The sequence below is a fragment of the Mugil cephalus genome, chromosome 17, assembly GCF_022458985.1.
Source record: "Mugil cephalus isolate CIBA_MC_2020 chromosome 17, CIBA_Mcephalus_1.1, whole genome shotgun sequence".
NCBI classification, from domain to species: domain Eukaryota; kingdom Metazoa; phylum Chordata; class Actinopteri; order Mugiliformes; family Mugilidae; genus Mugil; species Mugil cephalus.
Window position 1 is genome coordinate 8,020,331 of NC_061786.1, and position 23,374 is coordinate 8,043,704.

General features: G+C 42.8%; 2 protein-coding genes across 8 annotated transcripts in view; one reads left to right on the top strand and one right to left on the bottom strand.

Annotated features, from left to right (window-relative positions):
- Positions 1-2,220: 2,220 nt before the first annotated feature.
- On the bottom strand, positions 2,221-10,209 carry LOC125023778 (glutamate-rich protein 1). 2 transcript variants are annotated; one of them, XM_047611292.1, is made up of 6 exons: positions 9,871-10,209; positions 8,626-8,736; positions 8,379-8,525; positions 5,008-5,394; positions 3,707-3,886; positions 2,221-2,439 (listed from the first exon to the last, which is right to left on the bottom strand). In XM_047611292.1, exons 1-6 carry the CDS (start codon positions 9,887-9,889, stop codon positions 2,339-2,341), a joined length of 945 nt encoding a protein of 314 aa, XP_047467248.1. In that variant the 5' UTR covers positions 9,890-10,209; the 3' UTR covers positions 2,221-2,338. The 2 variants fall into 2 exon arrangements, with proteins under 2 accessions (XP_047467248.1, XP_047467247.1); XM_047611291.1 differs by having other exon boundaries at positions 3,707-3,901; positions 9,871-10,207.
- A 349-nt stretch (positions 10,210-10,558) lies between these two features.
- The window catches only part of dlgap2a (discs, large (Drosophila) homolog-associated protein 2a), a 174,920-nt gene continuing 162,104 nt past the window's right edge, over positions 10,559-23,374 (top strand). For all 6 annotated transcript variants that reach the window (XM_047610952.1, XM_047610953.1, XM_047610955.1 and 3 more), the window contains exons 1-2: positions 10,559-10,877; positions 23,244-23,298. In XM_047610952.1, coding sequence (XP_047466908.1) covers positions 10,860-10,877; positions 23,244-23,298 — 73 coding nt within the window. In that variant the 5' untranslated portion in view covers positions 10,559-10,859. The remainder of the gene's footprint in view (positions 10,878-23,243; positions 23,299-23,374) is intronic.

The following is a 23,374-nucleotide window of genomic DNA, read 5'->3' on the forward strand; positions in this document are numbered from 1 at the left end:
CTAAGCTCTGTACAAGAGGCCCCGCCCCTGTTGCTGCGGAGCCAATCCCAAGGCCACATAATACACACTGCCTGCCACTGAGAGCCTGTTCAGTCCCCAGACAAATGTCCCTCAGACGCATGCTGCATTATTAACCAACAGCCCATGATATATAAATATATATATAGGTATATTTATGTCAGGTATGTTTACTGTAGTTGCACAGCCACCCTAGAGTTGCACGTTCAAATAAAAAAAATAATATTTGATTAGCTTAATACTTTATTTTCCATTAGTTTGGGGATTCTTGGCCAGAAAAACGTTGAAGACCCCTGTCACAGAGAAACAACTTGAAGCCAGAAGCACAGAATCCATTTAAATCTGCCAAGTTAGTTGGTATGGATGTGTGTTTTTTTCCTGTGTTTGTTGAGAATGGCTTCTGCTGTCATGTCAGCGAATTTCTCTAAGCTTTAATATCCTCCCTGGCCTCAGGGCCCTCGACCCAGAGTAAGGTCTTATAATGAGGCGGCTGTGCCGATAACGTCTCTCTCTGAACGGCGAGAGGAACTCTCTCCAGTGAGTGCATCCAACAATGACCTTCCTCTCATCTCTGGTAATAGGACCCAGTTCTGCCACCCAACTCATGCACCCATGAATAATCAAACTCTGGCAATAATGCTGCAAAGTCATGGTGCCTCTGAAAAACCACGTGAGGCCCACTGGCTGTTTTATGCACCAAAGGGGGCAATATACCTTAAAGTGCTAGATAAGACAAAATCCAAAAAGGGTAAAATATTAGACTGGCAAATGTGATGGTAGTCCATCTGATAGTTATTGAGACGTATCCCTCAAAACCACAAATATAAACATCATGCTGGGGTTAGACAAATTAAAAAGGCTGCATCCAATTTTATTGCAAGTCCCTGAGAAGAAGTTCCTTTCAGTTTAATTTATGTTGCCTCAATATGAACCTAAATTGTCGCTAAAGAGTCCGGAGTCATCATGAGCTAGTGAAGAGCAAGAAAAATTCGCTTTTAACATGAAGGAGCCTTGAGCAGAACCCAGTTCACATGAAGGGGTTGGCTGGGTAGTACTTTACCTTGCTTTTAGCTTTACGGGACAACACTGACAGCCTTGTGGCTCTCGGATACCTGTGCCAATTCTAATGTCACTCCATTTTATAGTTGTGGAGATATTCCAGTTTGGACCAAAGTAGTGGACCAGCATTGCAGTCCCTGGAGTCACTTTGCATGCCTAGAATGACCACCTTTATATGATCCTGTATAAGCATGTCAGGCAGTGTCTGCCCTTATTTTCTCCTCTGGCTAATGTTTGCATAATGAGCCCATGGACTTCCATCAGATGCAACACCTGGTGCGTCCACCCGTGAATGGAGGCCACAGATGGCAGCCCTCATGCTAATTGCTCACATCTCGCACTCGGCGAGACGAGCTGTGTGTTGCCGTGGATAATGTAACCTGCTAGCGTCCACTGGTACATCCGGATCTGGGCCATCAGTCGCTCCTATACTGGGAACGTGGGTTCCCAAAATGCCTCTGTCCAGCTGAGATAATCTTTGGCCTTTTCCTGATCTCTTCCCCTGGCACTGAGCGTCGAATTAAAACAGACTGCCGGAGCTGTACACAGCTATGGCAATGCAGAATCTTAGGATGCCAGCTCCCTGGGTGGCAACAGTTTAAAAGGTCCGTCGCCAACATACTGTTGCCACTTCAGATAAAGCAGAGTATTTGTGGAAGATGTAGATGTAATGCAGCCATTACCGCTCCTTTTGGCTTAGCCTCTTAACGAGCATGTGCACAGACAGCATTAGGTTAACGTCCCCGCAGACACAGCTGAAGTGGCAAATACCACATTAAGAGGCACATGGAGTAGCAATGTGGTCAGAAATGGATTTGTGAGGAGAGTACTGTAGATAATTGAGGAGCCATTAGGTTAGCCGGCCAAGCTTAAATGTCAGAACATCTGCAAACATCGGAGAGCTGCGCAGAGCTGACATTTGCTTTTCTGGCAATTAGGGGGTCAGACGAGGAGAATGAGCGCGATGCTAACATTAACTGAATGTTCGATTCATTTGAACTGCACAAAAAATAACAACAACAGGAAGGTAAGGAACGGCTCGGTCGATGTTGGAAATTTAAAGCTTGCTCGCGTTGGGTGGAAGGATTCACCAAGCTTTGTTTACTTCACTAGGAGTAGGAAATGAGAGCTTTGACACAGGCACTGAGCAAAAATCTGAAACATTTAATAATAAAAAAGACCTTTTACATATTTACATGTACTACAGTAGTGGCAGAAGGAATCCTTCCGAGGCGTCTGTGTCTCTGTGTGACTGACAGTCTCATGGGTGTGTCGTGGAAAGCATTGTCTTCTCGCCTCCCCGCATGGGGAGAATGTCTGTGATCCAGTATTGGAACAGGGAAACGACTGCAGCGATTTCCTCTGAAAGACAAAAGAGACAGAGCCAAACATTTCAGTTACTGCTGACAGCACAATGCCACAGGAACACCGAGCGATTGCACCGAAGAGGCCGTCTTGCCGCTGTATTTTCGGAATAATATGTCAAAACCTCCATCCGGCGTTTGAATCCACTTCCTGTACACGTTCATCTGCGCACATCTTTGTTTTGCTTGAGACAGAATCATTCTATGCTTATTTCTGAAAAGCTGGAATTTTATTAAAACACGTGCAGAATCTGAAATGAGAAGCAGGAGGGACCGAGAGAGGAGAGCTTCAGCGAAAGGCACACACGTGCACAGATAAGCTCTGGCGTGGCAGTGAATGCAGGATCAAAATCCAAGATGCTGAACGTTAAAAAGTTTTCACGAACGCGTCGAAGGACGCAGAAGAAACGCCTGCGCTAGCATCACGAAGATGAATCAAGCCTTGGGAAACGTAAAGACTCACAAGCTGCTGTTAAATGCTTAGACACTCCCACTGAAAACAGTAGCATTTTAAGAACAGCGAATTGAAGCATGACTCATTCAATATGCTGTATTGCAGAGAGTGGGGAGGTTAGGAAAGCTTTCAGGTAGCTGCGGAGCAGGTGCATGGACAGGATAGACACGGCTGAGTTAGGCTCTGTGGGCTCTCCGCTCACGAGATAGCAAACTAGTTTTTACACGGTGACAGAGAGCGGCACAGATATGGCAGTGGCCTGTATCCCCTTGGCTTGTCTCACACATATACTGCACACTGGTGTGTGTGTGTGTGTCAGCAGCAAAGTCCCTGCTGATCCTATTACGCGGCCAGCTAGCAGATAAACACACTCAATAGGTGGAAACATGTCTGGGGACTCAAGAGATGCTTTAACTGAGTTAAGGTGGGTTGAACAAGTTGAAACATGTTAGTTAACAACATGGTGGAGGTCACTTAAGTGTGTGAGGTGCAGGACCAGCTCTTGCGTTAGCGCATCGAGGGCAGGTACACACAGGTAAAGGCTGGTAAAAGCAAGTAAGGGCAGGTACATTCAGGTGGATAATAAACATCAGTGTTAGAGAACAATGAATATCAGGCGAGCGGGGACAGACGCAGGCAAGTATTAACCTGCAAGGACAGGTCAAGGAAGAGTAAGAGCAAGATCCAGCATGAAAAGGCGAGGTGTGATTTCACGCAACAAGCATTAAGCCTCTTTTTCTGAGCTTTTTCCACAACACGCAACTTATTCTACCTTGAAAATACCATTTTGACTACCTGTGTTGGGACTCACCAGCAGTCATAGAGGAGCTGTTGTCCAGCACCTTCAGAGCATTTTCCAGCTTGTCTCTCTCGTGACGTTGGACGAAGACCTTGAGGTCGTAGAGCTGCTTCAGGACGGAGTGGTGCTTGCATCCGCCCGCTATGCCGCCCAGGAGGTCGTCCACTGTAGCAGACAGGCGAGGGGCCTCGTCTATGTTCAAAGAGGCTTTACAACCACATGGTCAGTTAAATAAGGCAACAAGATGACATGTAGCAATTTATACATTTATTATAGGGGATATTATTAGTAATATTTAGTGTAAATGGCAGTTTACTGTATCTGTGCAGCTCCATGCCTTATCTTTATTATTATTATTATTATTATAACTAATCTCGCTTATCTACAAAGCTGCTGTAGCTGTACTGTGGAACTGGCTCTTGTTTTGCACACTGGCCATGGCCTAATCTGCAGCACACCGCACAGTTTAATTAACTAAATTCTGTCAGTAAGAAACCTTGATTAAAAACTCAGTGACTACTGATTCCTATGAGAGAGACTTTTGTAATGCATGGATGGTGCAAATGATCTTTTTATTCCTTATAAGTAAAAAAAATAAAAAATGTATTGATTCTTTGCAGGCGATTGCCCATTATCAGATATACACTCGTTCGCCAATTTATTAGGTACACTAGTGAAAACAGCTGCTGATTCAACTGTGTTTTCACTTTGGAAAAAATGTTTTGTTGCACTATTGGACTGCATTGTGTTGTACTGACACGTTTTTCAATGCGTTGACATTTCAGTCATGGGTTAGGTGATGATAGAAATACAGAAGCAAAATGATCACCATAAACTCAACATTATAACGGTCATCAAAAGGGATTAAGTGCAGCATTGTTATATTACAATTAATTTGTTTTCCCTAGTGTACCCAATATTTTGGCAAGTCAGCATAGATACTGATTGTAGTAAATGAGTATGTCTCTCCCATTCACACACTCTGAGCTCAAAAAGTTTAGCTTTTGTCCTTCCGTCTAATAACTCGTGCTGTCTTCTTTCTTCTGTTCAGTTAAATATGCCACTGTTGTATCTCAGGAAAGCACAGATGTTCCATTCCGCGGGGCATCACTTTTCATTTACTTACTTTCAACGTTATGCCAGGATATAATTATGCGCTCGTAAAGTACACATAGGAATGGCAGCAGCTTTTTGTGTAACAGCACCCGAAATGACCAAAAACCTCAACTTTGTTGTGGGAAGGTGTTGACTTTTAAGATAAAACTGCGACGTATTGTTTCATTAAAAGACCTGAACAAGTGGCCAATACTTACAATCTGACATATAGATTTCCATTGTTGTCCTCAGGAAGTCTGACACCTCAGCAGCTCTCCTCTCGTTATCCTCCTCCTCCTCCTCCTCCTCCTCCTCTTTTTGGTAGGTGAACTCCAGTGCAGCAGCCTGGGGCATCAAACCCATGGAGAGCAGCTTCTCCTTGTGCCGTTTCTTCTTCAGCTTCCTCCTCTTGTTCTTGCTGATGCGCTCTCCTCCCTCGTCCTCGGCCGCTTGACTCTGGTCCCTGCTGGACTCGCTCCCCGTGGCTTCCCCGTGCTTCTCGGAGCCTTGCTTCCTCTTCCTTCTTCTCCTCTTCCTCCACTGTTGTTCTTCTGCCTCTTTGCCTTCATCCGACTGTTCATCGCCATCATGGGCTTTCTCCACAGCTGGCAACAAAAGAGTGAAGTTCAGCCTCGAAACATTATTATAAGTGTTTATACAATAAGTGTTTAGTCAAAGACTAAATAGTGTCACATTTAGGTGGGACTTCTGAATGCATACTGACTGGCTACAATAGTAGGGTGTCTGAAACCCAGGAGTGTCCCATATTGTGAAGGCTTCCATCCAATCATTGCACCGGCTGATTGTGCTGATTAGACTCCTTCATTTTAGCTGATTGCCTCCTAATCAGCAAAATCAGACGGTGTGGTCTCTGATTGAAAAGACAATACAAACTCTACAAAGTCCACGCTGCTTGTAACGGTTCGTCTCCTTCTGATTCCCGCAACGTGCCTGATGGAGCATCAAGGGAGACTGAAGGTATGCGGAAGCTATTCAAGGTGCAGAAAAATGTATCCCCTTGGCTTGTCTCATACACACTACCTCCTGGAAATCACCAAAGGAGCCCCTACGGCGCGGATATCGTTAGTTTGTTTGATGTTTTACTGAGAATCCGAAAACGAGAAAGAAAAATGAAAAATGAATAACGCTCTATTATTACAGACTTCGGATTTTATTTTAAAATGACAAATTGAACATTTGAAAAAACTGGGCCCAGGGGCAAATTTATTATTCACTTTTTTTATTTTTCCAAGTACCATTTTTATGTGAGTCATTTCTCATATTTTTGACGTTGGATGCTCGATGCAATATCAAATGAATGAATGATACCAATCCTGCTGTGGTCCTGTTTTAATTCAGCAGTTTTTCAAGTTTTTTTTTTCTTAAGAATCTCAGTAAATCTCTCCTCTTCACTGCACCTTTCAACATTATTTTGTGAGGAAATGCATTGACGAAAAAAAAAACAAATTTCTATAATGTGAATTCCATTGGTTGAAAGCAGCTCAACGTGAGCCTCTCTGAAACCACCCTGAACCCTTGAAAAGATAATACTGACCAGACACTTATGATTATTATCACAGGAGAGCTGTTTTCAGACAAACAAGGTGGGTTATTTGTAGTGTGATTTTTTTTCTTCACAAATTACGTACAAGGCTAGTTTGCATGTTCTCAAGATCACATATGACTTCTGCAATTAAAACACATTAGAAGAGGTCACCAGGTAATACTGGTCCCTATGTGAATGAGGATTAGTAGACAGAGTTGACAGGGACTTGTCAGCATAGTCCCTATAGTACGGAGGCTGTCTGCTACATGAGACAAATAAGACATTTTATCATCCCGTTTGTCAGAATAATCATTTCCATAAATACAGCTGAAGTCACAGCACAGCCATTGTCTTTAACTGTTGTGCATGACGTGCTCATAAAATCTGGATTTTAACGGCGCAGAGCTGCAGTAATGCCTGAGAAGTCTCTGCTGGTTGACAATCTAGTTTTAATGGGCCGCGTTTCAGTCAGGTATTTCAAACTCGGTCCACTGCCTGACAGGGAAAACAGAAAAGTATGTGAATGGGAACGGCTTTATTGGGAATTGGGCTGTATTAAAATAAGCGATATGGGAGCACAGAGAGTAGGGGAGACGGAAAATCTAAAGAGCAGCCACCGAGTAACACCTGCCTCACACTTCCCCGATTCCCAGCGCTCCCCAGTTAAAGTCAAAACTTTAAACTTAACCAAGAATAAGTACCGCTCAAACGGGCGCTCATTCAGAAACAGCATTCCTGTTGGCTGGGCAGCTCTGCCCCACTCCTCCCCTCCACTTATCAACTAGAGAGGCAACGAGAGGTCAAAGAAACCAGCTACCCTTTAAATTCTTGGTCACGCCGGGGAGCAGTGGACTGGCTGGCAGTAGCAACAGAAGCGAAGCTGACCGCAGTGCTGAAAGAAATTCAAGTCTTGCGTAAGCCTAGGCTGTCCCACAAGATTTTTTCCCAGATATGCTAAACATGTTTTTATTATTTATCCTTTTGTGGTAGATTTAAATGAGCCAGAGTACTTCACATCAGTACGTCGCTCATAAAGGGAATCTCGCAGGCCTAAGTGCATTTAATTAGCTACATTATTAAGAAATTAAGAGAGAACAATAAAATTGCAGGCTGGTGATTATTATAATGAAGAAACAGTGCTTTCTGTGGTAACTAAAGGGAAAAATGCCTCTCAAAACACTAGAACAGCTAACTGAGTCCTACCACAGAGCAGAAATATGGAGTATTCTTATTTGCTGTAGTGGCCTTTGCATTGTACAAAGTGGAGGCCGATCTTTTATTTCAGTACTACACATTAGTCATTACTACACCACATCAACAACTATGGCCTCTTCATGAAACCAAAGCCAAGCTGACCTTAAACAACACTGCATTGCATTTGCCATGAAGGCTCACTGCCCACTAAATCAAAAATGTGCCCAATCCAGAACTGTTAACACTCACAAGTGCAATTAATCAAACTTAACTCGGTTACTCATTCCGGTGGGTACCCTTGCACAGACGCTGCAAACCAACAAATCTCTTTCATTTCACTGAAGTCTGTCAGGAAGGAGATGGTCTATTTTATGTGAAGATGATGAATACAGAGGCATGTGTAATGAGTCGGGACATTTATTACGGCCTGATTGATTTGACCGACAAAATAAACAGTCTTTAAATGATGCACATCAACTGCAACTATCCTTGAGCCACACGGCCAGACATCTACTCAACTCATCACAGATCATGAAGATTTCAGCTCGGCATTAATCAACTCGCAACTCGGCCGCGAACATGACATCAACAGGCTTGATTGTGTCCTCAATATCCCGACAAACACATTTAAAGTGAAGGCAGGATCACTCGTGCTCAAAGTCCGTTTGCATTACATTCAAGTTCTCCTCAGTTAGATTTTCACTGTCTGTTTCTCTTAACTGACACTGTCAGAAAGAGTGTCTTCTATACCAGAGAGAGCCAACCTTGAGACAGCCCGTACCGTAAATCTCTCCTAGCTTTATGGTGCACAGCGCCAAGTCTATAAACGCAAGATAATGGTTGTCTTACCAGCTGGGTCCTCTGCACTATTTATGCTTTCGAGCTGAGGAAGTGTGACAGATTCCTGTGAATGTATGTTGTAGTCTGCGGGAGGAGGTAGGACCGTGTAGAGCCGCCTGCCTGGATTGGCCGCGCTCTGGCTCTTTGCAGCATCTCCTGAGACAGGCATGGTAAATAAAAGAATGCAATGGAACCCATATAAAGCGAAGAAGTGTGGCAGTAATTGTGTGAGCTTTCCATGCTAATGTGGCCTCACTTTTTGCATGGGGTTTTTTGGCGAGGGCCTCTACAATCCGTGGTGGGCTCGGCTCCTTCTCCACGTTGCGAGTTGGAGGGTAAAGTCTCTGGAGTACTTTCGACTGGAACACTGAAAAACAAAACACAAGCTGTTAACCTACAATTGTTGGACGTCTGTATTTCATTTTGCATAATCTACTCATGAATGTATTTCTTCAGGAAAAAAAAGCATAAAGCCAAATGCACTTGACCATTATCCTTGAAACCAGTGATACTTGATACTGTAGGCCATGTTCATGCTGTACATGGGAAGTGTCATATCCCATGGTGAATATTGCGCTGGTTTATTTTGTTTCCCGACTACATGTGTCACAAAACAAGACAAAATGAAAAGAAAATTTCTTGCCTGAATGAAATCCATGTCCAGTATTACATTTTTAGCCCAGCTATTTCTATTCTTAAATTGGATTCTCATATTAACTTTTGAATTTATGCTTGTTTTTGTGAATCTCTTTATAATTTGAATTATTAGTTGATAGATTCATATTTTGTTTGAAAACGTGTTTGTAATTTTTCACGTTTATAGATTAACTTAATGTTTAATTCCTATTAGTATTGTGCGGTTAGTTATTCTTGGCACGTGTAGTCCTCCATACATGTAGGCATAGTGCTGCTGCCATAATATTACTGCAAATAATACTAAACATCACCAGAAAAAAACTAACAACATGCTAAAAAATATAGAGAGGACAGAGGTACATAGACACATACGGTAGAGTGGAATGGTAGTTGCTAAGATTATAAAATGTAGACAATGAGGTAGTAGATTTATTTGTGCATAAAATCAAATTTAAAAAAAACTAAGCCAAGTAAGGTGTGAGTGATGTATTTACATTTGCCAAGCTAATGTTGACCAACAACAAGACACGAAGAGAAACGAGAAAAAAATGACCTGTTTGGGGTGTTTTTAACATTAACATATTACTGGCAAAATGGCCTTTAGCTTGGCGACAAACTCTTTGAATATGGTTAATTGTACAAAGATGTAACCCTTATACACTACCAGTGGTTCTGTATAGTAAATGGAAACAAGGGTTGGCAAGCTGGGGCGAAAACTAATGAAAAAAGTGGAGCACGTGCGTTTGTTTACGACCAGCCTTCTTAACGCGAGACTTTGTAAGCTAGCTAAGTTAGCGCGCTAACTTCTTACATACAACGTGTTTTGTATTAGACTAATAGCGTGGACGAAACGGGTTGCGCTCACCGTCTGCCCTACGTGCCATATCGATATATCCAGTCAAGTCTACACGAAAAAGACTCCAACTTCGATGGCACAGAGTTCCCCGGGACGCTATGTTATGCTAACAAGCTAGCAGGCTTAGCTAGCTACAGTTGCTTTTAAAGTTAGCCCTCTTCACATTTCCTTCATACGCGAGTGAAGCAGCGGAGAGGGGGGAGGGGGGGGGCTTCTCTTCTTGTCATTATAAAGCTAGAGTTATCAAGCCATTTAACTAAGCCCATCTAATCAAAATAATGCTCGGACTTGACCAGCTGCCCTCTTCACCATCCACTACTCTACACACAGATGGCAAACTTGGAGCTAGCAAACACTTCGGTTCCGCTGAGCCAATTATCATTCAAATTCCTGTCAATTTAAAGTGGATTCGGTTGTCAGCAAAGACAAAAGCCCTGGATATTTTTAACCAGTGTATTCCCTGGATCAGTCGAGTCCATTCTTTTAATCGGCATATGAATCAGCCTTGTTTAATACAACAACACGATTATAACAGAGTTTTTATGCTGTCTGACTGCTGAGTTTTTGTTTAATTTTTTGGATGAAAAAAGATTTTAAAAATAACACGTTTATATTTCAGTATCAAATGCACGACGAATTTAACTGTGACCCTTGGTTGAACGATAACCGCCAGGTTTCACTTGAGCAGGAGGGTCATACTGCTAAAACAATTAAAGCAAATTTAATTTAAAAATTGCCAAGCGTTCTTCCTGGAGTGTCACACATCAGGTTAGAGCTCCCCGTGCGTTTGAATGTTGTAACGACAGCGGTTTTCGGGGCGTGCGCACAGAGAGCCAGCTGTAGGACGGGGTGGAAGCGAGATGAGAATACTAAGCAGGCTCAGCAACACCTCATGGCTCAGCATCAGCACCGGGCTGAGTTAAGATTTGCGCACCCATCAAACTTGGCTTGGGACCTCAGCATGTGAACTGGCTTTGCAGGAGGAGGATCCACCTAGAATGTCAGCTCTGAAGAAGGTAATTTCCCCCTCTTTTTTCCCTCTCTCTCTTTTTACTAACATTATAGCATCCATTTAACTAAAAAGAAAATGCAGCATGTGCAGGATTTAAAAATGGCATTAAAGCAAAGTGCAGCAAGGGGCAGGATCTGGGTAGTAGTGAAAATGAATGTATGCTCATGCAGCTTGGTTGCAGTATTTTGTTAGTTGTGTGGGGGAATAGTTTTAAGTATTTGGGGCAGACTTTTTTTTTTAATAATTTTTTTTAGCTCATCATTTATTTAAAAAATTAAAATTGGGAAACCTTCCAAAGCATTTTGAACTATATTACGTAAATGTGTTTAATGTGGCCAGCTGAAACAGACTATGCATCCCTATTGCATGCACAAACAATCTTCTGCTCTGCCTCTTCCACTTAACATTTATCCCTGAGTAGCAGAAGGAGGCATGGATGAGGAGTATTTTAGGCAGCGAAAAACCCTCTTAGCTTTGGTTAACTTCTCAAATGGATGTTATGTCAGGTTTGATCTCTCCTCAGACTCCTCCTTTTGTGCACTGTCACGTAATACTGTATGTGCCACGCCGACTGTAGTCTCTGTGGGTGGATGAGCTTAGATGAATGTGTCTGACGGCGCAAAAGCCCAGCGCTGGCAACCCTGAATGAGAGTGGAGCTCCACACGGATGAACAAAAGAAGGCGCTGGATGAGTTGTAGGTTTTGTAAGATGCAAGAAAACTACCCAGATTGGTGTAAACGCGTTACGTAACACCTGGCATTGAAGGAGGCATTGGACAGCATATGCTGAATTCCCACAGGATACATGAAGTAGTGGGAGACTACTGTGACTCTCAGCCTCCCTTTCCCCTTAAGGACACTGCAAGATAAGGACTTGCTAACTGCCCGTTTGTGTAAAAAGCTTGTCATGACTGTCAGCTGTACATTGACAAATTGTGTTGTTTAAGATTCAGTGCAGTTGCGACTATTGATGCCTCAGCTCCTATTGATTCCCGTGATTGAGCGACACAATAAGAAGGGAAGTTGTATGGAACGCCTGCTTCGGCACTGCTGTCGTATCCACAGCAAACGCGCGGCGCCCGGCACACACAGTGAGTGACAAAGTGCTGGCTGCCAGCACTCGCGTAGTCAGACATCATAATCACAGAGCTGCTAAAAATAGGGAACCATATTCATTGCAATGCTTCAGAAGTCAATGGAGTTATCAGCGTTCACTTTAGTGGCTCGAAGTTTTTACCCAAATACTCACCGCTGTACTTAGATTCTGATCAATAATAGAAAAAGGGTTTATTTTTAGACAGTTGTGGTCAGGAAACACTCCTTCAATGACACTCGGCTGCTTCTGCGCGACTTTGATGTATATGCCGTGCGCCTGGAAGAGTGTGCACTGCACAGTCGCACAGACACAGAAAATGCATTTTCTGAAATAGCAGCAGGCGTGTTTTTATTCAGTCAGAGCAAAGCAGCCCGTGTTCATTCATTATGCAGGTGGTCAGAAGTGCTATGGAGCAGCTATATGGCAAATGCGTTCAAATGGATAGAATGTGCAATATGCATGCACCCTTAGATGAAAAGCAACAAGTGGGTGGACAACTGGAAGCTGGCAAGTGAGAAACGCATGTCACCTCTGCGGCTCCTCATGTGACTGAAAAATAAATTGCATGTCACATGGCCGCTTCAGAGGGCCCCACCTTTTAACTCAGCCACATCACTCTCGCCCGCTGCTTAAGCAGGTTATTGCTCTGCCTTTCAGTGAAAGCCTGATGATTCACACGAAACGCTCCTTTGCTTAAAAAGAAAAGCTTCCAATTAAATGAAAAAAAAGGGACATAAAAAAATAATTGAACTCTTTTTTTTTCTTCCCTGAATGGAAACCGAAGGTAGCTGCCGTCAGGCTGATTGCGTAGACATCATGCTAACACGCGCCCTGCGCACATGCCCGCGCCAACAAAGGGGTCGTCAGTCGGAAGCTCGCGTGGACTTCGCCAGCTTGGCAGCGACACGATAATGCTCTCATATTCTATTTGAAGATGCACAGAAAACTTCAAAAAGCTGCATTTCATGCATGCGGTGAGGTCATTCTGGTCTGCAGGGGGAAGAGGAGCAGCAGTGAATGTAGACTAGTCTCACTAAAAGTAAATGTTGAAAGATTCAGCAGGCTCTTTCCTTATTCATCCACTCACCGTGACAGATGCGTTTCTGCCTTTTCTGTGTTCCATTCTTCTCTCTAACTAGAATACCTTCTCCTGCCTTACGGACTCAGGCGCTCTTACTCACCTCCTCTCCTCTCGTTTTGTACCTCTGCTCATTCTGTAATAGTTTGGCAGCAGTGGAGGGATGCAGAGGGAGCCGGGAGGATGGATGGGACAATACTTGTGAATCTAATAATGCATAAGAGCCAAGTTTGTGTATATATTTGTGTGTGAGTGCGGGTACCTGTGCACCAAACACATCTCAATTTATCACCTTTTAGCTGTGCTGTGCACAGACCTTCCTCGCAGGTGGGTGTCACCTCCCAGTCTTACTGTGTTCTGTCACATTTTATCCCCAAGTCAGCCGTGACTCATTACAAGGCCCATTAGCAAGCTGGTTCACTATCTGTAACGTTTCCAGTTGATCTGATCGCGCAGTAGTAAATGCCGACAGTTTGATCCCAGTTTGTAAAATCTATTGATGATGATTTCGTGAGGTTGACTGCAGTATGGCAGCCAGATTGGGGGACTTTTCATGGCCACGGCACCTGTTCTTTGAAAGCTTCCATAGCAGACAGGCGTCCGTCTCATGTTTCTTGTCAGCTGCTTACCTTAGAAACAGTTTTGCCTTCTCCACACCTACACATGGCCTCTGAGATCTGAAAAAAAGTGGGCGACTCAAAGTACAGAGGTCAACACGTCCAAGACGCGTTGGCCCCGTTCAGACCCAGTGGTTCAGTACGTAGAGCGGGTTGTCCACGAGTGGTTCGATCCCAGGAACGTGCCAGATGCTCAAGTGTCCTTGAGCTAGACTCTGAACCCCAGCTGCTCCGAGTGCTTGTTCGAGTGAATGGGTAGATCTACACACATCTGTGACTGTAAAGAGCTTTGGGTACCAATAGGTAGAAAAGCACAATATAAAAACAAGATCATTCACCATTTACCTGGCATTAACATCCATCCTAGCACATTGAAGTTGCTTGCAGTTAATTATTGACGTAATCATGTCGATATATAAGGAGCCAGGTGGAGTTAAGTTTATTTCTGTAATCATCAATGTCTTTTTTCATTTACTACCAGAGATGAGGGTGTATATTGAAGCTTCCAGGATTGGAGTTAGGGTTAGGGTTAGGGTTATAATCAGAGTTTCGTGCAGATCTAAATAACGGCATAGGATTTTGAGAGCTGGCTGGAGATGGACAGATGTTAATGGTAGGTCTGAACAGGGCCACTGACAATTACAAGGGATCTGCTTTTAGAAGGCGTGTCAACACCTAGCCTTAAAAATGCCCCTCCACACGTGCCTCTTCATCATTAACTGAGTTCAGAGCTTTGTATGCATAAATTGCTCTCTAATGGATTGCTGTCTCTGTTTCAAAACAACAAGTAGCACTGTTTGTTGTGTGTATGTTCCGGCACGGCGATAGGATACAAACTTACTTACGTCCGTCCTGATTTTTTAGACCTGCACATAACTTAGATTAGAATTTGCCCCTGAAGCTTCCACACGCATAGTAATATTACTGCTGCAAACTGCTGCAGTGGAAAAGAGAGAAGACTCTTTCCCGAAGCTGCAAATAAAGATATATCTGTCATTATTTAAGGAAATGCGTGACTTAACTCCACATGCCTACTTTACATTCATCAGTGTGAATATATGGCTAATGGTGTTGTTTTTTAAATGAGGGAATTGCACATACTTCCTTTCAATATTAACATTTTTAATTAATGTTTGATTTATGTACGTTTTAGTTTGTTAACAGCTACAAAGACTAAATGTTTTAAATGGGTCTTGTGGCTTATGGACAGACATCACTTAATGTCTTTTCAGATGATCATTTGTAACTGTAGTTAAGTGTGTGTCTGCTTATACCAGAGGATGTCAGTCAAGTAGTCAGTCTGGCAATGTGGTAAGGACGCATGCGAGTTAGCAATACTCATAGAATGTGGCCCAGAACACTTACAAATGTGGTTTGAATGATCAGATCTAAAATCCTCAATGTGTTCTGTCCTGTCGTCACTTGCAATCACATAACTCAGAATGCATATCAGTACCATGTCTCAGACCACATTTGCCTCCTTCAATTTGCTGCACAATTTTCCAACAGGGTATGAACGTATTTGAATACTAACATCTGATCACAAGTGGTCACTCAAGACACATGTGGAGATGCATTTTAACGCTTGGTGTCAGCACACATACTCAGAGCTGCTCACTTGTGATTGGATATACAGACTCGCGTTCATGCCAGGGCCTTCGACTAGAGACAAAGGAAAATCATTTCATGAAATAAATGGAATTATGAATGCACCTCTAAGCCCTCCAGCAATGACACACTTTGATCCTGATGCAAGTGCAACACCCCACACAATTCCAAGACTACTCAAGCTCTCCTTATAGGACGTACAGTCCTAATACCATTACTGCTGGCCGAATGCCCAGCCCTTTACAACCAAATCTTTACCAGACATTTTTAACGGAGCCATGAACTTGAATGTATCAGATTAATCATGGCAGATAATGTTCGGTGTGTTATGTGTGGTCGAATGTGGTCACGCTGTATGTGTATGTTTCTACTAGTATTACATGGGCTGCTCAGATTCTTTTTGTGGCTTTGGTCTAAAGGCTCCAGGGCACATAATTTCGCAGTAAAAGCCTGAAATCAGAGGCCTTGGATGTGGTGATTACGCTGCTCTTAGGTGGTTTTCACCTTTGGAGAGCTGGTCTCCGGGAGCTCAGCGGTGGAATTATAAACGAAGCATGAGAAAACTGCCTGCGTCCCTGCTGTGGGAAAGACATTTCTGATATTGATAATGAAGCTAGAGTGGGATCATGTAAAAGGAAGAAAACCCAGTACACCAGGGAGAGGATCAAGAATTTTGTGGTGGATTAAGATAAGGAGAAGCCAAGCAATAATCAGTTTTTCTCAAAGGCTTCATGATAATTTTCAGGAGTGGTGAGGTACATTATTTGCTCTGTGCCATTCAGTATGTTTTCCCACATCTAACTGTCTGACTCAGTCTATTTTCCATTTCTTCTTTTCAAAAATGGCATTTTGACTAATCTCTTTGTGTTGCTGCCTTACATTTGAAGGCATCGTAGCTTTTTTTTTTCTATATGAGGCTTTGACCTTCCTCCTACAAAGTAGAGATGCATCGATTGCATGGAAACTTCTGGTCCAATAGTAAGGGTTAGAATAACAATTTGGCAGATAGCCAAAAGAAGTGCTTTTGTTTTGTTGTTATTTGTCAGCCTTTTTCAGCAGAGAAACAAATAAATCTTCATTATAAAAGACTGCAAAAGTCTTTCAGTCCTTCATCCCTCTGTGGTTGAATGAGCACAAATGAAAAGATATGTTCCAGCCTGTTTAAGTGTAAACAAACTTACACCTACAATACAAACTAAATATGTAATCATTAATAGAAAGGCAAAGACAAATGGAGCCCTCTTTCATCTCTTGTCTTGGCCTTTGCTTCTTTGAGTGTCATTTTATTTATTGGCTGATACTGACGTGTGATCACCTGGAGGGGATCTGAGCTCTGCATTCCCATTCATTTGACTGTACTTGTTCTAGAGAAGTGAAGTAAAGGTCACTCATGCAGTATGTCAGAGTTAATGTAACCGGAAAATATGAGTATGGCCTCAAGTGCTAAAAGTAAAGTTGTGATGTGCATTATACGGTGATGTGTGTTAGGCTAAAATGAAAAGTTTAAAATGTCCCAAAATAGTGTATTTTAACTGGAAAATGTAATGTGTAGACAGTTTCTTTTTTGTGCGTGTGTGCGTTACTGAGTAGATGCACAAATTGGAGTATTATTTTGAAATCTCACATCTGAAGCACCAGTAATCTTTAATATTTACCTACTGTTACCCACACTTTATGCTGTGATAGTTTCTACCATAGGGTGTATAAATACAGGCAACATCTCACTGCTTCCTTGCTTTGGCCGAACTGACGCTTCTTGACGGTGTTTGAGTGGAGCCTCGCCCATGACCCAAGCGGCAACCTCCAGGTCTGACTATGAAGCCCATGCAGAAGTTTGAAAATGTGCAACTCATTAAGTGGCTGGTTCCAAAAGGGAACAAATCTCCATAGACCCCCATGTTAAAAAGCCCAACTTTACAGCATTATTAAACATGTTTGCAGCCTGGTACAAAAAACTATTTTGGTCTCAATAGTTTATTTCACTGTTCATGACAACTGTACGGGGGGTTGAATTTTCATTAGTCATTAGTTTATTTTTTTTTATTAAGGTTTAAAATTCTGCATAAGTTCCTGCTTTGAGTGACAGGTAGTAGCCTGACATGCATTTTAGTGTCTTAGTGTGGACCAAGTCTCAACCACTAACATGGAGGGGGGTGGGGGGTGGGGGGTGGGGTGGGGGGGGGGGGTGGGGGGGGGGCTTATGACCTATACTGCAGCTAGTCACCAGGGGGAGCTCTACTTGCTGCTGTCTATAGTTTCTACTGTCAATAACAGTTCAAATGGTCATTAGAATAAAGACACTACACTGTATTACTTTATTACACACCTGTACACGTCTGTTGATCCAGTGCAGTTGGAACATATGCAATCGATGTTGAACTAATAATTTGTTACTGACGCCGTGGTTTTTAATGTGACTTTATTGACCTTCACATCCAGTTCATTACAGTGAAAGATGTGTCTAATTTTTCTTTTGCTGTGTTTTTCCTTGTGCTACAGCTGGGCTGAGTGCAAACCTTGTCATCTGCTTAATCTCTGTACTACTGCACATGGTAGCTTGAAGGGAGCGGATTTACACAGACAGGAAGAGCTTTGAAATGCACTGGAGCGACTCCTCTTCCCGTCCGCCCTCTCAGATCTCCATTAGCTCCATTGGAGAGTTGCGCTCTGCCCCTCAGCATCAGGCGCCAAGATATCTTATTATACACTGCCACTTGTGGTAATTACCTCTTCCCAGGAGTGGTAGTGTGTGAAGGTAGTAAGTCTGGTTGTTACGTGTGTTTATGTGCCCAGAATTTAGACAGGTATTTGTTTCATCCTGAAATACCACTGTGGTGAGAGTGGTTCCTGTTGACCGCTCTCCTCACTGCCTGAATTAGGCTGCGCTGGGCCCGAGTCTCAGATCATGTGCACAGCCATTAAATGAATCTGGTGCACCAAAGCCTAACTTGTTTAGAGGCCTTTGCAGCAACGTTCAGTGAAACTGACAGGGTAAGACGTTTCAACAACATCCAAGACTTTGGTTTCATAACTGTTCTCCAGTTTATGCACAAGTTCAATTATGAAGGCTGTTTCTCCCACACCCAGACAAATGGGTTCTCAGGCTAAGAGCAATCAGTTCTTTTATATTGGGGGTCATTTTCCAAGAGCTGATATCAGTTAAAAGATAACAGTTTCTCCATAAACTCAAATGGTGTGTGACTCAACCTGACCTGGACCGTTTGATTGTTCATCGTGGTTAATGAGGAGGCATTTGGTTGTTCTCTTGTCTTACTCGGCAGACTTTGTCTCCCTTTCCCTTGAGTGCTCTAATACTGTAAAGTATGCCTCTGTGAAAGGAGGCACGTAGCTCAGCGCCAGCTTTGTCTGATGTAAGTATATTTAAACTGACAACCATGAAGTTAAAAATTGGTCATTCTCAGAAAAAATGGAAAAACATCCTGAAAAACGAGTTTCTATGTCCTAGTATAACTTAGAAGATCATCTTGTAATTTTAATGTGTTGTTGTAAGATGACAGAAAGTATAGAAGGCCTAGGTATCGTTACTGATTTCTCGAACTGATTCATTTCTGATTCACAGTCCCAATTTGGTTCGATTCAACATCAATTCATTTGGAGATATTTCAGTTTCAACACAGTTTTACCATTTGCTTACAATTTTTTGGGGACCCTGATGAAGATGTGTGCTGCAACACGTAGGTGCATTTTATCTTTTACAATGCATTAGCCACTTTTAATGAAGGCTTTTTGTGCCTTGGTCACCTTCTATTTTGTTTGCCATAAGTTACCCCCCCTGCACCAACGAGCACCTTTAAGGTTTTTTTTTTTTTTTTTTACTTATCCACTAAAATTGTTTTCTAAAATTTTATTCATGTTGTAAGTGGTTCCAAAGATTTGTGGTACCCCCACAATATTTTGCATCTAGTTGGCATATCTCGCACGTGGCTTTGCTTTTGTTGAAGCTCTTCTCTGTCGTTATACTTTTTAAATCCTATCAGCTTGGTAGTCGTCTCTCACACATGGACTAACCACATTGTGCGAAATGTGATAGATTTCTAGATTTCTAACAAGAGGATACAGGAAACTTGTGTATTTAATAAGTCAAGCTCGATTTAAAAAATTAGCACCTGCCTATACTTGGGAGCAAGGGTGTGAAGAGGTTGCTTCATTCCCATATGGCATTCCCATATGCCATATGGCATGGGCCACCAAGCCATATTTACAGTAAGTAGCTTAGTGACATCATGGAGAGTTAAAAATGACTGGGAACATCCACTGCTTTTGAAGTGTGTAATGAGAATTGATTGTCTTCTAGCCTCAGCATGAGAATGGCAATCCCATTGGATGGGAATCGTAGTAAACTGGAACACTGTTGCCAAGATAGAGCTTTATATTAAGTCACTGGCTCAATGGAGTTTTGAAGACTCACACAATTCACAAGATTAGGCCCCTTGTCCTAAAGCCATTGCTTTGGATTTTCTTTGAAGACCTTCTGATGGTTCTCCACTGACACTGATGCAGTCTCTGGAAATGTTTAAATGACTGAATACTGGATGAAATCAGGCTATTTGAATAGAACAAGCTATTCATATCTGTGACTCATGTTGGAAAACAAGTCTGCACAAATACCCTAGATATATCAAACTGAATCCTTTTGTGTTGTTCCATTTGGATTTGTCCTTGGGATTGTCTTGTTTTGTAAATCGGTCTTGTTTATCATAATGACAAAAACCCTCTCTTATGCTGGTCCAAACACTAGCTAGGAAACACGAACAAACAGATGACTTTTCAGACATGTTTTCGATATGAAATTAGATGCTTTGCTTCCAAGTCCAATCCTTCTAAATTGTAAATGAGAGGCTAGCAACAAGGGCATCCCTGACAGCTCGTTTTCCACAGAGTGCAACTTTCTGCCAGCCAGCAGCATCAGTACAATCGGTACAGCATGCAGCTGTTTATTGCAACCCAATTACTGTCATCATCTCTGCAGAGCTGTCAGTATATTATGTTACATCTGGACAGAACGTCCATGGAAAACAAGGATTAACATGCCTTCATCACACAAATCAAATATCTTTGATTTATCATCATTAGAGTCAATTATACTGAGTAAAGTTTTCTATTCTGTGGAGAGCAAAACAAACAAAAAAAAATATTCCACACAATTGCCTTTCAATTAGTAAATACTCATAGATCTGTTAACAACTGCAGCTTTATCATCATATCATACTTCCTAAAAAGTATTAGTATTACTGCACCAGCTACTAATTGAAGCTACTTTTGAGACCACACCAATCTGTGCCATGTATCTCCAAAATGCGTTTCATATGCCAAGAAAAATATTACGAGGGAACATTTCAAGCAATTCTATGAAATAATCCATACCTGTTAGATGACATTCTACGAATTAAGGTGGACACAATGGAGAGAGTGTATAGCAGGTTCATCTGGAAATGGCTGGGTGTCCCCCCAGCTTTCAGTTCGGTTAGCCTCTACAGCAAGTCTTCAAAGCACAGTTTACCATCCTCCTCAGTTGTGGAAGAATTCAAAGCCGCCAAGGCAAGTTCAGCCTGCGGAGGCATCACGAAATCATCTGCACGGTGTGCTAGCCGTCAGAAACTACAGTGTCAAGAGTTGGAGCAAGGCCGATGCCAGAGGAAAGAGGGAGCTTGTGAGGCAAAGGGCTCATGGGACAGCAGAAGTGGACCGCCGTATTAAAGTGGTGGAGCAGGCCTCCCAGCCCTGTTGGATGCAATGGGACGAGCTATGGGGCACTGACCAGGGCTAGCTAAACTTTCTGCTGCGTGTCGTACTTGACCTCTTGTCTACTCCAAACAACCTGAAGAGGAAGAGGATGCATCTTGCAGTCCGTGTGGAGATAGTTTCTGCACCTTGAATCACATCTTGACTGGATGTCCAAGGGGATGCTACAGGTGAAGGCATGACAGAGTTCTCACGGAGATCGGACTGAGGTGCAGAGAGGAAACTTAACCACCCAGCATCCATCCTGTATCAAGCGCCCGACTGGGAGTTGCATGTGGACCTAAAGAAGAAGTTGGTCTCGGTGGCAACCACCCTCCAACCTGACATGATCCCTCTTTTAAGGACTTCAAAAACAATCATCTTAGCCAAATTAACAGTGCCCTGGGAAGATAGACCAACCATCTCCCATCAGTTCAAGAAGGCCAAGTACCAGGATCTGATCAATGATTCTAGGATCAAAGGATCAAAGGAGTGCAGACTTATTCCTGATTGATGTAGGCTGTCGAGGCTGTGTTGTGGATGACAAGACACCGCAGCTGGAACCCCTTTGCAGGTGAAGGCTAACTCAGCCTTCGCTGACTGCTCTTCCAGAGTTCCACCATGGGACAGATCTTCAATTGACACATTTTAAGTTGCTCCTGCAGTCTCTGATTGTAGCAAACTACCTTTGATGTGTATTTCATCTCAAACTATGCTGTTTTTGCTGTTGGAAACATAATTTGTTTTCAGTATGAGGAAGTGGTGACTTTTAGGGCGCGTCCTCAGATTCACATTTCCCTCTGAGGACCAATGGTGTCACTGGTTCCTACAGTAACAACACAACAAATCTTATAGATGACACAAAGAATATTGAAATAGTAATGCTCCAATATATTCATAATTGAGACACACATTCACATTTAACACATGCTCACATGAAGGCTACCTTTTCTCTCCTGGTAAAGTTGAAAATGAATCTGCATGACAAGAGAATTTGCACTGGAGGCGCTTTTTTGTATGAATGATGTAGTGGCTTGATAGCTCATTGAACGTCCCCAAGAGACCGGCCATTAGGGTTCATTTGTATTCCTTATTCCTGATCTTCTCTCTCTTTTCAAGAGCTACTTTTATATGTGCTCCCTTCTTTAATTAAAAGGGCCACTTATCTGATACTTTCCTTTCAGTCACAGAGAGGAGGGAAATAACTAAGAGAGACACAGCAGCGTGAGATAACCCCGTAAGCACATACGTAAAGGAATGTTAACACTATCGCAAGGAAAAAGTGGAGCAGAGAGAAAGAAGACGAGGCCTTTACTTATTACTAAAGTCATTATGGACAACAAAGAGCCTGTCAGTCAAACACAGGGACAAAGGGGCTCTGATAGCACCTGCTGAGCCACCTCCACATCTTTTTGTTTTGGTTCACTGAGCTTATTTTCTGGCAGGAATATTGCAAATCTGTGTCTTATGAAAGCCAATAACCATATTCAGTGTCACAGCAAAGCTTAACAATGCTGTTATTTTACAGAGAAATTAAAGTGTGATCTGTGATTTAAAGAATATATATATATATTCTGCAGTGTTAAAGACACTGTGAGACACTGACAGAAGACAGGTGATGACGGCAAAAATCTTTGCAGCTCGAATATAACTTCGGATCAATTGCATTGTTGGAGAACTCCTCACAGAATCAATTGTAAGCATGTATTATTGATTAATATAACCACCTCAGGCTTGTGAATAGTGCGGTAATTGGTTGTTGTATTTGCTGCTACAACTTCCTGGCGTAAGCGAAGCTGCTGGGAGAGCCTCTAAAATTGGCCCGTTTACATGGCCGCAACAGATTGCCACCCTTTAACACTTTCCTTCCTCGTCCCAGTGGCCTGTTTGTGTATCATATTGATTCACGCACCATCTACCCCTCCGTCAACTGTTTGTACATTGACTCACAGACAGTTCAGTATGCCGCCACCGTCCTTTAAGTGCTCTGCTGCCCGGATCGCTGTGCAGAAGAGAAGCCTTAGATAAAACGTGGGAGTGGCTCCTTCTCATGCAAATGGCGTGAGCAACTGATATCTCCTGCTACTCTGTAATTGTTGGGCTCGGCATGGCTCAGTGCGTTTCCTCTGAGCTCCAACTTGTTTATCTGCTTGGAGCTGCTGTGGTATTAACATCTATCCCTCTCCCTCTCTTCCCCCACCACCGCCACCGCTTCTTGTTTCCTGGAAGGTGTTGCCAGGCATACTGCAGAAGCATTGCTGTATCTTACCAGACAGGAACACAGGTAAGGAACAAACTACTACCATTAAAAACACCAGTCACACACAGTGCTGAGACAGCCAGTCAGGGAGAGTAATGGG

Excerpts from the sequence above, each read along its gene's own strand:
- LOC125023778 (XM_047611291.1), bottom strand. Across the intron at positions 3,902-5,007 it reads GGAAATCTATATGTCAGATT|CCTCTTTGAACATAGACGAG; the intron begins GTAAGTATTGGC and ends GTGGTTGTAAAG. Across the intron at positions 2,440-3,706 it reads CAGCTCCTCTATGACTGCTG|AGGAAATCGCTGCAGTCGTT; the intron begins GTGAGTCCCAAC and ends TTTGTCTTTCAG.